Source organism: Onychomys torridus, chromosome 14 (assembly GCF_903995425.1).
Source record: "Onychomys torridus chromosome 14, mOncTor1.1, whole genome shotgun sequence".
In the NCBI taxonomy this organism is placed as follows: domain Eukaryota; kingdom Metazoa; phylum Chordata; class Mammalia; order Rodentia; family Cricetidae; genus Onychomys; species Onychomys torridus.
Window position 1 is genome coordinate 55,677,259 of NC_050456.1, and position 15,983 is coordinate 55,693,241.

The 15,983-nt window shown below is 47.9% G+C and overlaps 1 protein-coding gene across 1 annotated transcript in view; it reads right to left on the minus strand.

Moving 5' to 3' along the window:
• Positions 1-2,605: 2,605 nt before the first annotated feature.
• Positions 2,606-15,983, minus strand: part of Pomt2 (protein O-mannosyltransferase 2) — a 45,595-nt gene continuing 32,217 nt past the window's right edge. The window contains exons 13-21 of the mRNA XM_036205679.1: positions 15,115-15,266; positions 14,598-14,689; positions 13,618-13,694; positions 7,536-7,607; positions 7,174-7,233; positions 6,981-7,086; positions 5,963-6,103; positions 5,677-5,791; positions 2,606-4,986 (exon numbers count right to left, since the gene is read on the minus strand). Coding sequence (XP_036061572.1) covers positions 4,881-4,986; positions 5,677-5,791; positions 5,963-6,103; positions 6,981-7,086; positions 7,174-7,233; positions 7,536-7,607; positions 13,618-13,694; positions 14,598-14,689; positions 15,115-15,266 — 921 coding nt within the window. The 3' untranslated portion in view covers positions 2,606-4,880. The remainder of the gene's footprint in view (positions 4,987-5,676; positions 5,792-5,962; positions 6,104-6,980; positions 7,087-7,173; positions 7,234-7,535; positions 7,608-13,617; positions 13,695-14,597; positions 14,690-15,114; positions 15,267-15,983) is intronic.

A 15,983-nucleotide genomic window follows, 5' to 3' on the forward strand; every position in this document is an offset into this window, starting at 1 on the left:
TCTTCTCCGTCTCTCTGTTTATCTTTGGATCCTTGGACTGGAGCAGGAGAGCAAGGGCAGCCTGGCAAAAAGCCCACATCCTAACGACTTCAGGAGACCGCAGGTAAGGACACAAAGGGAGAGAGCTTTCTGCAGCCCAGCTGGCCGTCTACATCCTCCACTCCACCCAGTTTGTACTTCCTGGAAGTCCTCACTCAAGACCCTTGTTGCCTCCTCTCCATCAGAGGTCTGAGGAGTTCATGGGAGTAATGGACTCATGCCTTCCATGGAGGAACCAGCACCCAAATCTGCAGCTCCTGTCTTCCTGATGTCAGGGGTGACAGGACTGTGTGTTCCAATCTCTGCTCCCCTTGGGGGTGACAGAAAAACTAAGTGTGCTCTAATCTCTGCTCCCCTTGGGGAGAGGCTCCAGGATCTGGTGTAGCCTAAGCAGTCAGGGAGAGGTATCCCCACCACAGATGGTCTGAATTCTGCTTTGAGGGGCTAGAGAGGATCTCTCCTTCCTGTGGGATATTCACACAGGAGGTCACAATCTAGGACAATTGAAGTGTTCTCTAGTCAGGGTTGTCAATGTGTCCTTAATGTCCTTAAAGAGCCAGCAGATTGGGCATGTGTCCAGACACTCCGCCCATTAGCTGTGTCCCAACAGCCCTGTGAAGGAGATGTTATTTATTATACTTTGACCTTACAGTTGAGGAAATAGGAGGCAAGGAGGCTAGCTGGCCCAGTCGCACAGTTAACAAAATGGAGGGGCCAGAGCTTGACCTCAGTTCTGATCATCTGACTTACTCTCTCCACTGCCTCCCTCAAATTAAGACCACAACCAAGAGCCACGTCCATAACTCAGACTGAGCCAAGGTTCCTGGGTCTGAGTCAGAGTGTGCTGTTGCTAGTTCATCCAGCCTTACAGCTGACTGTGCACTCTTCCCAACTTCTCATCCACGGACATCAAGTCAGTGCCTTGAAATGATCACAGAGGAAGTGTCTGCACCGTGGAAAATGGAAAATGCTATAAACGAGGGCATAGTTTTGCCTCCATAGGAAACCTGTCATAAAATATTTACCTCCACTGGTCTGAGTACCCTTGGGGGAGCCCGGAAAGCCTGGGTCCTAGCTGTACATTATGCAGAACGTACAAAGCATCAGGCTGAACTACACCACTCCCCAGCTGTGCCTAGCGTCTCAGTGTCCAGGGCTTCAAGGGTACTCTAGACAGGTGTTTCCAGTCCACAACGGGGCGGCGCTGGGGAAGCTCCAAAGACTCCTTTCACACCAAGTCCTGCCTCATGAATTTCTAATTGTGGATCACTAGGTAAGTAATATAATCTCTCATGGGTACAATGGAGACAGGAACAGTGGCTTCCCTGGGCCTTAGGACTAAATGTCACATGTGTTAAAATGATGTTAACTGGCTGGCAGAGTGGCACACGCCTTTAATCCCAGTACTCAGAAGAGGCTGAGGCAGGCCGATCTCTAAATTCGAGGTCCGTCTGGTCTACAGAACGAGTTCCAGGACAACCAGGGCCACACAGAGAAACCCTGTCTCAAAAAAACAAAAACAAACCAAAAGCCAGATGTGTACTAAGCTACTGCCACTCACAGACAGTCCCTTTCTGACTTGCCTGTCCCTGGCATCTTCTAGATGTCACCTCCAGAGCGATAGGAATGACCTATCTTCCTCCCCAGGCTGCCTCCTGCTGTATGGCCCCGAGGGAGGCTAAGAGGTAGTCCAGAAGACTCCCAGTTTCAGAGGCACTAATCCCTTCGACCTTGACCTTCAATCCAATGCTGTCAGCTGTCACCTTCTGTGTATTCTATGGCGAGTGGAAGAAGCCCTGAAGGAAAGTAAGGAGCAGACGAAGTCCTGAGAGAATGTGTATTATCGAAAAGGTCCTCAATGCCTCAGACCCATGGGGATTGGCAAAGCTTTCCTCTGGTGCCTGTGGGAATGTTGACAGTGTACAGAAGGCATGGACCCCAGCTTCTTCATTCAGGATGTCTCTTCCAGCAGGCAGAGACTGCCCCTTAGAGAGACCTCTGACTGAGACTAGCTAACTCCTCCCCATGCTGTGTAGAATAAACACACTGAGGTTCCAGGCATGTAGCTGGGCATCCCCATCATAACTCACATGTCCCAGCTTTTCTGCATGTGTATCTGTTACTTCCTCCTTTCTGCATCATCCCAGTCAGGTGTTCAGTACATGCCCTGCAGAACAGGGTGGATCCTTTATAGCTGGCACTCTCCAGAAGACCATGTCAGGATGGGGCCCTCTGTTGACAGGGATAGGAATTTGCTATCACACTGGGCCCCACAGCTGTCTCAGAGTTAGGGGAAATGCTTCCCTTGTTTCTTTCTATACTGCCTGGGAAAGTTAGACAAGAAAAAGCAGGCTCAGCTTTTTACTGGTTTCAGCTTAAGGAATGGAAACAGCCACTGTCTCCCAAGTACTCCGCAAGTACTCAGGAAGGCCCACACTCCCCTGGTATTAAGCCAGCATCTCAGCTGGAATGAGAATGGCCCCAGCCATGAGGTACCACATTGGTTCTTGCCATCTAAACATTTTTCTCAAGGGCAAGTCAGATCCAATTAAGCGCAAGAACAATGTAGTGTCGAAAACAAGAGCTATTTATTACAAAAGAAGTGGTCTCAGATTATCTCTGGAAACTTAAAAAAAGAAAAAGAAAAAAAGAAAGAAAGCAAAGCGTGGTGAGTCAAGACACTGGCTGGGTTGGGCTGCTTGGCACATCCTCCTCCTTGCCAGCAGTCTGAGACGTACCACACCTCTGTCTGTTGCTGAGGGCTGCAGCCCACTGCAAAGCAGCATCCTAGAGCCCACTGCCCTCGTCTTCCAAACAGAACCCAAGCGTTTAGTGATGTCACTAAGTAGCCTTTTCCCCATAGACGTACCTGCCAGTTTGGGTATGGAAGAAGAGAGAGTAGGTGGGGAGCACCCTTCTTCCCAAATTGGAAACAAGAGACCCCTTCTGTCCTCAGTGGGGCATTAGGGAAAGGGGCGTGTCGGAGCCCACTGACTCTCCCATCTACTCTGGCTCTCAAAGGCTTCCTACCCCCTGGTTACTTCAGGGTTCCTTCCCTCTAACAAGTGCCTCCAGAATTAAGGCACAAGAAAAATCAGCCACCTGTTAGATGCCCCATGGGTCACCTTGTTTTGAACCAAGCATATTCCTGCATCTCCTCTCAGGAGAATCTACCCAAATGGTACCCCACTGGGCTCAAAGAAACCAGCCCTGCCTGAGCCTGCAGGCAAAGGTTGGGGAGGGCAATGGGAGCAGAGCTCCCCAGTCCCTGCCAAAAATACAATTAAGCAGGAAGTTCAGACTCCACACTTCCTGCTTGAGGGGAAGAGGGGAGTCAAAAGGGCTGCAGCCATGAAAGGGGATGGTCTCATTAGCTACCTTGCCTTGCTCTTGACAGGGCTGCATTTCCTCTATTGACCTTAATGATGCTCTAGCTGAGTGTCCAAGCAAGGCCCAGAAGCTTCCCTCTCTGCCACTCTAGGTAGCACAGCCTGTCCCTGAGACCAATTTCAGTCTCCGTGGCAACCACCTTTTGAAGATGCTTTAAAGAGCTCTGACCCTGTCAGAGTCGTTAGAAGCTACAGTGGAGGGAAGATGGAGTGTGGCAAGTTCATTATTACACTTGAAATACCAAAATCTTCGGGGATCAAATAATTAGTCTGTTCTGAACTGAAAGGAAGAAGACAGACTGAAGGGTTGCTCTGCAGTTGGTTTACTTCTGACCAATTTTCTCACTCCCTCTGAGCAAGGAAATGGAGGGCCAGCTCTGAGCTTCAAGTGGTGACAGGAGAAGCTGTCATGTGTTTGCAGGTGCTCTGGGTCTCTTGAGGAAGACAAGGCAGTGTCAGAAAGGAAGGAAATGACAAGGAAGCAAAAGACGTCTTATCAGGGAGGGCTGGGAGTGTGAAAACAGGAACGCCACGCAGGAACAGAAACTTGGGCTGAGTGTCCCTTATTCCCACAGTACGTGCTCAGCCCCACAGATCTCTGTTCTGACTCAGCTTCTGGCTCTATCAGCCAGCAGGGCTTGGTCCTCAGAGCTAGACAGATGCAGAGCAAAACGGATGGTTAGTGAGAAACAGACTCTGGGCACATAGCAGCCAAGATGTGGGTCCCACCCACTCAGTTCAGAGAACAGGGAACCAAACATCGAAGGAAGGCCAACCACAGACTGACAACTTCTCTGCCAGCTTGTGCCCTGGAACCCAGGGCTCTGTACACACTATAGGCAGAACCGTGCCCAGAGAAGAGACTGTGGGCAGCAGCCGAGCCCTGCAGTGTGGGGTGCTCTGCTAGCCTCACTGGAAGCACGTGGGAAGAAGGGTAGGAGACTCTGGATGGTCCCAGCTCTGTGCCAGTCCAATACCATGGGGGTGGGCAGCACTCTCAGTCCTCCTGGAGACCAAAGAATTTCTTATGGACCTTAGAAACCTAAATGAAACCAAATCCAATATGAAAAGATACCAGAGAATATCCTGTTAACCTTGGAGCACTTCTTGGAATTTATGACACTTGACTCCAGTTCCGTGGTCTACACTCCAAGGGGACTGGACACATGGGCCCTCCCACACTCCCACCTGCTCTCCTTGTGGTGCCAGGGAGGGAACTGGCACCAAGTGGTGCTGTCGGTCAAGTGTCCTGTGCAGGTGCTGCAGAGAGGGCTGCAGCTCCATTTAGTGTTGAGTTAAATCCAGGTCTCTTTCCCAGTTTGGTCCTGGGGGTAGCAGAATGCTTTAGGCTCATCAGGCAGCTCCCCTGAAGCTGGAAAGGTCCAGGATCTGGCTTCATAGCTGGTGTCCCTGGACAATACCTGGATCCAGGCTGGGGTCCTGGCAGTGGCCTCAAAATTCCCATGATTCCAGCCACCTTAGTCCCGCCATTGGACTCTCAGGTTCCTGGGCCAGGGGACCAACCATCCCATAAGCCAGAGGGTGGAAGAGGTAGAAGCTGCAAGCGAGAGAAAGGTGGTCAGCATCCCAGCACTTCACCAAGAAGCTTTAACTCGGCCCCTGCTGGGGCCATCACATAACATGACCCAGTCTGTCCTTCCATCCGTCCGTGTCCATCCAAGTCCACTGTGACAATGACAGCTGAATGACCAGGAAGGAAGGGGCTTTCCCCAACAGGCCTAACAGAGGTAACCTTTTAGGGGTCTGGCCATGGGATGTGTGACTCAGAGTGCTTGCCAATGTGTAAATTACTTTTCAGTGGGCATGTGCTCATGGGTCACAGGCCCCACTACAATGGCCAAGCACTCTTTCAAGGCAGAGAAAGGAGGACTTTACAAATGTCAGTCTCTTTACAGTGATTTTGAGTCACATCCTATACCCACAGCCTACACTTCCCATTGTCCCTCTCATCCCACTGTCTGATGTTTTAGCAAGGAGCTACTGTGCTAGAATGGGAGGATATCCTTCTAGGCGTGCTGGGGTGCTGTCCAAATAGGAACCACTAGCAAGGAGAAGGTGGAGAGAGGCCCTTGTTGTTCCTACCCAACTACACATTTGGATCACTTGGGCCCAACAGATTCAGAGCCCCTAGGGACATGGCCCAGCCATAGGAAGACCTTAAAAGCACCCCAGGGATTCTCAAATGGACGAGAGCTCAACCTGAAGGGTAATATAAGGGGACACATACCTGTAGGCAGTTGCCAGAAGCAGGCTTAGGATTCCCATCGCATGTATCCTGCTACCCATGGGGGAAGAGGCCAAGCCCCAGGCACAGAGCCGCAGCAGGGTATCCCATAGGACACCTGTGGAGAGCAGGAGACCTGTACCAGCCCATCAGGACAAGCCCTGGGAATCCATCCCACAGGAAGGAGGCACCACACTAGGTTTCCCCTCAGTTTCCCAGGGTGGCCTCACCCTCCTTTCTGGCCTCCCACTGCCTTCTCTCCCCAGGGCAGGTAGGCAGCAGTGCTGACCTGTCAACATGCTAGAAAAGAGCATGGCTGGGAAGTAGTGGTGGAAGTAGAGGATCCGGCCCATCAGGAAGAAAGGGAAGTAATGGAGCATCCAGCCCAGCAGCAGCTGGCCACCTCCTCGCAGCAGCACCCTGGTCAGCCCTGTGCAGCCCAATCAGCACAATGACGAGGCAGTGGAGGCGGAGCCTGGGCTCCAGCCCAGCTCTCCCCTGTCTGTGTGTGCCCCTCAATAGGTCACATCATCTCACTAGGCCTTCCTTTCCTCGCGTGGACTACCCCAATCCCATGGCAACTACAAAGAGAAAAGCCAGTAGGTCTCCAGATTCCTGGGTCAGTACCCAGCTTGGCAGGGATGCCCACAGAGCCTGATACAGGCATCTGGCAGGAGATACATGTCCCCAGACAGCTGTCTTCCCTGTCTCTACTCCCTACCTCTTTGTTGTCAGAGACATTCCCCAGCAGCGAGGGCAGAAAGGATGCTGGGTGGGGGAGTGTCTGAGGCTGGGACTGTTCACGGAGTTGGAAAGGACAGACGGGTATGTGGGGTGTCTAAATGTCACCCATGTCCAGCAGTAAAGTAACCAAGAGGGCAGCCGTTGCAGTGGCCTGGAGCTACCTCTCTCTCCCCACTAGAGGACAGGGCCATGGACAAAGGGGCAGGCAAGGAAAGAGGGACTTGTCTGGCTCCAGAAAAGAAAGAGAAGATCTGAAGGCAAACTGCTGGGTCTGAGCCTCAGTCCACCTCCAGGGGCTCCATGTCCTATGACAAGCTCTCAGTCTCACTGTGCCTAGTTTCCTAACACACACAGAGGGTGATGACACTCTGCTACAGGGCTACTGGGAAGATGCAAAATGCTGAGCCCAGTGTAAGGTACCACTCGACTAGGGACTTTCAAAACAAAGGAGAGGAAGTGTGTGCAGTGGAGAGGAAAGGGGAGCCCCACAGCAGGCAGACCCTCCCCAGGGTGCAGGCCCAAGCCAGCTGAAAAGACAGAGCAGGGAAAGCCGGGGCCCTGACCTTCCAACTCTGCAGGCAGTTGTACCCCTCTCTGCACAGCAATGGCAACGGTGCTCCCCGAGAGGAGGTAGAGGACAATGCTCACCAGATTCAGCCACCAGACCACCTGTATAGAAGAAGAACTGGGGATGAGAGGGCACCAGCTTCTACAGGCAGACACTTGGGCCGAAGCATTCAGAACTGGAATACTCACAGGGTTGCCAAGCAGATAGACTCGGAAGTCTGTGTCGTTGGCCCCTGAGAAGCGCAGGCCCTGTGGAGCAAAGGACACCCAGCTGATCCAAGGCTTTGCTCATCTCCAGCCACCCTCGTCCAAAGGGAAGAAGAGTATATATATCACACATCTTTCATAGACAAGCGAACAGGAGGCTCAGAATGCACACTCTACATGAACTCTCTAGGAATTGGGAGTCAGAATCAAGCAGCAAACAGAACCCCTTTCCTGGCCAGTCCCCCAGGTAAGGCTTCCCCTTGCCAACAATACTCCAGTTCCACAGAGTCAAAGGTCTCTTCTTTGGTTCTATTTCCTGTAGGAGCTCCAGTCTTGGGCCCTACCTGGTAATTGATAGGCCAGTGCCAGGGTTTGGATGTGAACTCATTGTCCTTGGGTTTGAGGCCATTGTTTCCCTGTAAGAAGGCAGCAAAGAAAAGCTAGTCAAGAAAGAGACCTAACTAGCCAACACAGGCATGAGGCACAGTGATCTGATATCCAGCCAAGTGACAAGAGAGACCCCAGTGATTTCCCCTTCCCGGCACAGAGCAAACAGGATCCCACCGGCAGCCACTGTCCAGTGCCTGTAGTAACTGCTTAACTCTTCAAACAAACCCCCATCCCACCACCCCCACCCCCACACCCACAGTGCTCAGAAGGAGGAGAACAAAATCAGTACTTGATTCCAAACACAACGGAGGCTCAGGAAAAGGTGTTTTAGCTTAGTGTCTCAGGGGCTCTCCTGTACTGCCCTTCACCAGAAGCCTTTCAGATGACTGTTTTTCCAAATGTTCTCTGTAATGTTTTAGTAGGGTAGCCACATTATATAGCTGTTCATGGACTATATGAATACCTGTGAGAGGTAAGACTTTGTTTCCCTCCAAGAATATTCTCTTTGGGGAGAGAAATCATTTCCAGTACTCAGTTTAGTCTAAATAACTTTAACAAAGCCAAGAATATCCAGTGACTTGTCTCAAATGGCAAAACCAGGCCATAGCTAGGACAGAAAGGAACAGAGCTAGACTAGCTCCCAGGCCCAAGCCTCCCTTGTCATCAGCACAAACTAGGAAGAGGAGTCAGCTGCTGTGTAGGCAAGCTTTCACAGCCTTGCCACGACTGACATTTTAGGCTCATCAACTTTGTTGTGGGGCTACCTTGTGTTTAGCACATGGTATCTACTCATTGGAAGGCCAATGGAGCCCCCATACCCAATTCTTTAACTCTGCTAGCCAAAAATGTCTTCAGATATCACTAGATCACCAGAGAGGCAAAACTACCCTCAACTGAGAGCTACTTGTTTATCCAAGAAAGATCTAGAAGGTCATATTTAGTGACCTGCTACCAAGGAGCCTGACTAATTCAACAAAGTGAGAGCTTGAGTATAGTTTAGTTTGTAAGTCTCAGTATGGCAATGGGTTGGTCTTAAAAAGTGCTATTAAGGTGTGTGTGTGTGTGTGTGTGTGTGTGTGTGTGTGTGTGTGTGTCCCAAAAGGATCAGCTGCTTATCCCCTGAATCACTGTTCATGAAAAGACACTATGACCACAGTAAATCTTATAATAAAAGAAAACATTTAATTGGAGGCTTGCTGACTGTTTCAGAGACTCAGTCCATTTTCATCATGGCAGGGAGTATGGCCTGATCTTTAGGCGTGTATGTTGGGGGGAAAGCGGGAGCCCACCTGTGCCTGGCATGGACTTTTGAAACCTCAAAGCCCACCCTCAGTGACACACTGCCTCAAACAAGGCCACACCCCCTAACCCTTTCAAATAGTGCCACTCCCTAGTGACTAAGCATTCAAATATATGAGCCCACGGGGGCTATTCTTACACAAACCACCACATTCGACTCTCTGGCCCCCAGAGGCTTGTAGCCATATCATAATACAAAATGCATTCAGTCCAACTTCAAAAGTCTCCATAGTCTATCATAGTCTCAAAATTTTAGAAGTCCAAAGTTCAAAGTCTCTTCTGAGACTCACGGCAATCTGGCAATCTCTTAACTGTAACCCTCTATAAAATCAAATCAAACAGCAGATCACATACTTCAAACATACAATGACACAGAATAAACAGTACATGTCCAAAGGGGAGGAAATAGCATGGTGAGGAAATACCGGACCAAAGCGAGACCTAAACCCAACATGGCAAACTTCAAATTCTGCAACTACATGTCTATCGTCAAAACATTATTCAGATCTCCAACTCCTTTCAGCTTTGTTGACTGCAGAATACTTCTCTTTCTTGGGCTGGTTCCAGGCCTGGTCTGCAGCTTTCCTTAGCAGATACCCCATGACTCTGGTATCACGGGGTCTAACATCTTGGGGTCTCCAAGTCAATGTAGGCTTCATCTTCTCACAGTGGTCTTTCTGTACTTCTATGCTGGGACACCCCTAACACATGTCTGGCTTTGGTGGCTTTCCCTTAGCTGTGAAGGGATAGTCTACATCCCCTTTCTTGTATCCTTGACTCTAAAGCCAGAACCACATAGCTGAAGCTGCCAAGTTCTGTTTGCTGGGGCTGGAAGCTGGCCCCTTGTTTAACTACATTTGCATCAGCTTTCCTTTAACTCCTTTTTACAAGTGGGAGGCTTAGCTGGGTGTGATTCTGCTCTGAGGTTACCACCCCCTTCCTTTTATTTAGCAATAGGCTTTTCTTTAAACTTTTATCTCCTTAGACACTGAACTTAGCTCCCTTACACTTCCTGGTGCTCTTTTTCTCCTCAAACTTACATTTTGTGTTTCTCTTTGTCCAGCTTGCTCCTTCCTTTTATTATAGACCTGCATAATAGTGATTACTAATAACTATACAACCGAGTCAATACTAAGCTATCTTGAAATCTCTTCCAAAGCCAATCCAAAATTCTTTAATTTATCCTCAGGCAGATTTTTAGGGCAAAGGCAAAAAGCAGACACATTCTTTGCTAAAATATCTCAAGAAAGGTCTCTAGGCCACTTACTAATTTTCCCCTCTGAAATTAATTGAGTTGGCCTGTTATACTTTACATTGCTCTCAGCATCACTGTCTTCCATTCTCCTACTAGTATGGCACATTAAGTCCCACTTGAAGGGTTCAACTGCTTTCCTAATGCAAAGTCCTAAAGTTCACATTCCACCAACAAGCAGCATGGTCAGGCTTGTTACAGCAACATCCCACTCCTTGGTACTGACTTGTATATCTCAGTCACTGTTTTGTTGCCGTGAAAAGACACTATGACCAAGGTGACTCTTAAAAAAGAAAGCATTTAATTGGGCTTGCTTACAGTTTCAGGGATTTAGTCCATTATCATCATGGCGGGAAGCATGGCAGCGTGCACAGTGCTAGAACAGTAGCCGAGAGCTACATCTTGATCCACAGGTAGAGACAGAGACAGTCAGACAGATAGATGGACAGAAAGAGAAGGAAGGAAGGAGCACACCTGGGCCTGGCATGGGCTTTTAAAATCTCAAATCTCTTAAGCAGGGCAGTTGTGGCGCATGCCTTTAATCCAAGCATTTGGGAGGCAGAGGCAGTTGGATCTCTGAGTTTGGGGCCAGCTTGGTCTATAGAGTGAGTTTCAGGACAGCCAGGACTATGCAGCCAGGGCTGTATAGAGAAACCCTGCCTTGAAAATAAATAAAGCCTCAAATCTACCTCCAGTAACATATTGCTTCCAACAAGGCCTTCTAATCCTCCTAATCCTTCTAATCCTTTCAAATAGTGCCACTCTCTGGTGACTAAACATTCAAATATATGAGTTTATGGAGGCCATTCTTATTCAAACCACTACAATCACTATGGCTTATCCAAAGGGTCCAGGAGTAATTGATGAGGGACACCAATCCCTTAAAACCAGTCCTTAGCAGGTCATAGGAATCTTATTATTCATTATATCCAACTCAGACAAATCCAGCATCTCTACAATGGGAGAGATGAAAGGAGGCAGATCCTTCCCCAATAGGGTATGTGTGTGTAAACTAAATCTAGACGGTTCATTCTACCTCATTTCTCTACTCAGGTCTCAACTCACAGACAGACACACAGACACAACATACACACCACTATCTGCATGTCTACATCTGGATTCTCTAATTCTGGTAGACTGGGAGCTCTTACATACCCTTTTCATTGTCTCTACCTCTTAGTGAAACAAGGAATGAAATTCTACACTCACTCACTGCAGTCTTAAAATTCTACTTAGACCCAGACTGACACTCTGAGAGACAGACACATATTCAAAAGAGCTATGTCATCAGGCCTCAGTGACAGCTACAAGCACAGAGTCAGAGAAGAAGTGACCCAGAGATTGTTCACTGTCAACTTATCACCTTCCAATGTAGAAAACTGACAAAAATCTGTATTTTAAAAGTTTAATCTGATCAAAATATCAACTATGTTTTCTAAGAACTGCTTATATAATCACTTCTGGGTAAGTCTACTTGACAGTAGCTCAGAGAGGAACTGCCACAGCTCCTTGCAGCTCTGTGGGTGGCTGAGACACTGTGTTTCTGAATATCGTTCCTGTAGGACTCAGGTCCCCACCTCAAGAGCAAAGGGGCCTTCCACCAGATGTCAGCTATAGCAATGTCTCTCCCAATTCACACAGGCAAATTTCATCCACGGACAGAAACCTTCTCCATTCACTTTAGACTTTTGATGCTATGACTGCTGGCAGCTACTAACAACAGGGGCAAACAGTTGAGTCTCAGGAATCCTTTAACAAGATCAGCCATGCTAAGCAGCTTCAGCCCAGGAATAGGAATGGTTAAAGGCTCATGGTTAGGGTTGTATGATGCATATGAACACAACCAAAGCAGCTTCTCATTCCAACTGGCTCTGAGTTCATGAAATATAATGTGTGGCTTTCAAGAGCACTGCCACTCAGAGGTAGGAGTGTCATGGTAACTGACACTGACCCTAAAAGCCTATTCGCCTACCTTTGAAGCCTGGATCTACTTTACCTAGAGCTGTGTGCCCTTGAAAAGGTTCCTTGAGATCTCTGTGCTTCAGTTCCTTTCCTCTAAACTGGAATGGCAATAATCTTCACAGGGTTGTAATAAATATTGAATAGTTAATATACATACAGTGCTCACAGTGGTGGGAGCTGTATAAATGTTCACTGGTGTGCTGGCTGGCTTGAATTGTCAACTCGACACAACCCACAATCACCTTGGAAGAGAGCCTCAATCCAATAACCTAGCCCTTGTTGGTCTGTGGGTATATCTGTAGGAGATTATTGTGATTATTAATTGATGTAGGAAGGATCAGTTTACCATGGGTGGTACCATTCCTAGGCAAGTGGTCCTTAACTATCTAAGAAAGCTGAGTATACACTGGCCTGTGAACCAGCTAGGCTCTATGGTTCCTCCTATACTCTGGCTGTGAAATGTACTCCATGGTCAGAAGTAATGCTGTGTGAAATAGCAAATAGGTCTGCCCTTCAAGTTTCTGCCCCTTGACTTCTCTCAATGATGCACTATAACCTAGGGAACTGTACGCCAAATAAACCCTCCCCTCCCCTAAGTTGCTTGTGGTGGTTTGAATGAAAATAGCCCCCTTAGCCAGGCTGTGGTGGCGCACGCCTTTAATCCCAGCACTGGGAAGGCAGAGCCAGTCAGATCTCTGTGAGTTCAACGGCAGCCTGGTCTACAGATCGAGATCCAGGACAGGCACCAAAACTACACAGAGAAACCCTGTCTCAAAAAACAAAACAAAACAAATGAAAGAAAGAAAGAAAGGAAGGAAGGAAGGAAGGACAGAAGGAAGGAAGAAAAAGAAAGAAAGGAAGAAAGAAAGAAAGAAAGAAAGAAAGGAAGGAAGGAAGGAAGGAAGGAAGAAAGGAAGAAAGAAAGAAGAGAAAATGGCCCCCTTAGGCTCATAGGGAGTGGCAGTATTGGGAGGTGTGGCCTTTGGAGTGGGTGTGGCCTTGTTGGAGGAAGTGTGTCACTGGGGGTGGACTTTGAGGTCTCAGATGCTCAAGCCAGGCCCAGTGTCACTCGCTCTTCCTGCTGTCTGCCAATCTAGATGTAGAACTCTTGGCTCCTTCTCTAGCACCATGTCTGCCTGCATGCTGCCCTAATGATAATGGACTAGACCTCTGAACCTGTAAGCCAGGAAAACAAATGTTTTCTTTATAAGAGCTGCCATGGTCATGGTGTCTCTTCACAGCAATAGACCCAACTAAGACAGTGGTTTTACCAGCATGTTTGTATAGTTATAGAAATGAAACCACAATGGGAATGGCTGTCATTATCCACATCAAATCACCACCTCAGCCTGTGATGCCAGAAATGCCCATGAAGGTCTAGCAAACCAGTGGGTCAACCATTTCCAACATCTTCCACAAGGGGTCAGGGAGCTATACCACGGCTATTGCTCTGTGTTCTAAATCTGTGGGTGCCCAAGAGCTTCTCTAAGAGATCTAGAAGGAAGGAGAAGGGCTCACAGTACCCGGATCATAACCATGTGGGACTCCAGCAAGATTTCAGAAAAACTGGGCTGCAGCACGTCCAGGCTGATGTTTGGCACTACAGGGGAAATGACAAGAGAAAGGCTTTGTCACACATTGTCCTCACAGTCTGTCCTCAGTACCCACACCCTTGCCAGAGCCTAAGTGTAGTCTTCCTAGTACGCTGTGACAGGGAGCAGTGCAGAGGATCACTTACTGAGCTTCTGTTAAGCACTCACTAGGTAATCTCAGGACTTCGGAGCAAACAGACAAGGCCTCCTTCTTGGTGTTCTGACAGCTCTTGACCTCAGCACCCATCACTGGGCACTGACCCATAAGCTGGCCTCCTGTTAGTATGAGACTGAGAACCAAATCTGTCTCATTCACTAATATATTCACAAGACCCATGTGATTCCTGACATACTTAATAAAGAATTATCCAACCAGTTAATCCATTGTTTGTCTAGATCAGGTACTAAGAAGAATGGAATGGCAAGTATGGAGAAATCAAGCACAATCTGGAGAGGGGTGAGGAAACTGAATCCAAAGACTTTTGGAGTTGAAGCTGACACTGAAGTGGAAATGTCAAAGGTGCCTGGAAGCAGAAATTTGCAATCACTATGGCTATGGCCTTCTGTGATGGGTCTGGTTGGTTGTAGGGAGATGAAGTGCTTGGCACAAGGCAACTGGACCCATCTGTAATAAGCATCAGAGGCCTGGAGTCTCCCACAGTGCAGAAACAGAAGCTGAGCGGCTGGAATGGCCTTGGAAAAGGTCACTTGAGAAGAAGGAATTTAAAGAGGAAATAGACAAGAAGAAAAAGGAACTATGTGTCCACGGAGACGACACTTATGAAGACAGGAATGTGGGGAAGAAAGGAAAAGTGACAATAAAATGAAGTCAGAGTCTATGACGGTTTGTGCTCCTAAGCAAAGAGTTTATCGTACTTCCTCCTTCAGAGTCAGCCAGGGTCTCGACTCACGTTTGGGATTGATATGGTCTTCTATGTTCCAGATGGAGTTAGCCGTTTCTTTCAGGTACGGAGTGCACGTAACTTCCAACTGCTCCCAGCCCCTGCCAGAAAAAGAGTCACAAATGTCCCAGAAGATTTGGAATGCCCCCAGGTATAGCAATGTCCAATGCTCTTACATCTATGGAATCTCTCTGATTCTTTCAACCTCACACTTTTCATTATGCACAACTATCCTAACGGTAGCTTGGCACACATTATTTCCACTTTACAAAGAGACAGAGCCCTGGAGTTCTAACCTGAAGGCAGGCATACAAATGTCCAACTATCAAAGCACATAAAATACAAAGCTATACTGAAGTTCTCTGCACCACAGCATCCTTGATGCCTTTTCTTCTTCCATCTACTACCAAAAAAAAAAGCAAAAGTGAGATGAGCACCAACCACAGGGTGATCGAAGCTTCTGTTGTACCCCTTGTAATGTGAACAGGGTAAGCTAGATTAGAATATCAGGATCCCAGAGACTTACCATTTAGGCAGGATCTTTCCTGAAGATCCCAGGACGCAACCTGTGACTAAATGGATGAGGCGAATGCGACTTCTCAGAACCTTGATCCGGTTCCCAAATTTTCTGTTTACAACTTCAATCCGCCAGAAATCATTTGAGTCTCCTGTCCCATTCTGCCACATAAACCAAGAAAAAACTTTACAAAAGTCAGATGATGTTAGAGACAGTGTTAAAACGAAAATGGTCACCCTTTCAAAGGCCACCATGTTTCAAAGGTTAAACTGACCTCAATGACCGACGTAAGAAAGGGAATGAGAAGACCAAGAAGTATCCCAAGAGTAACTAACATTCCCCGGGAACTCCTACTACAAAAGTCAGGGTATGGTGTGAATGAAGGAGAGAAAGAAGTAATGAAACTGTGGAATCTCCATGTCACGAAGCATGGGTTTACTGCTGACAGTCAAATGAGTCATGTCTGTACGCTGTTTGCAGAACATTATGGACAGAAAATAATTAAGAAGAATTTGTGTCAAAACTTCGTGCTTCATCTAGTCACCAAGCGTGACTTTAATCTTATTAGTGTAATGTCAGTGGATAAAGCTGTTAGCAAGCTCTGGGAAATGCAGCAAAAACTAGCAAAGGAGAATGTGCAGCCCCTGCAAATGAAGAAATTACTGAGGAACAAAAACGGGACAGCAAGGGAATCAGTGAAACTCACTCAAGAGAAGAGACTTTGGAAGCAGCTGAAGTCTCAGGGGTTCCAAAACAGAGCAAGAAACAAAAACTCTGAGCTCGAACCCCGTGTTGTGGACAAACAGTGAAACTGCTCCTAGGGACTTCAGCCTCTAGAAAGAGGTGTGGTTTTAGGTTTTTGGTTTTTAATGAAGGAA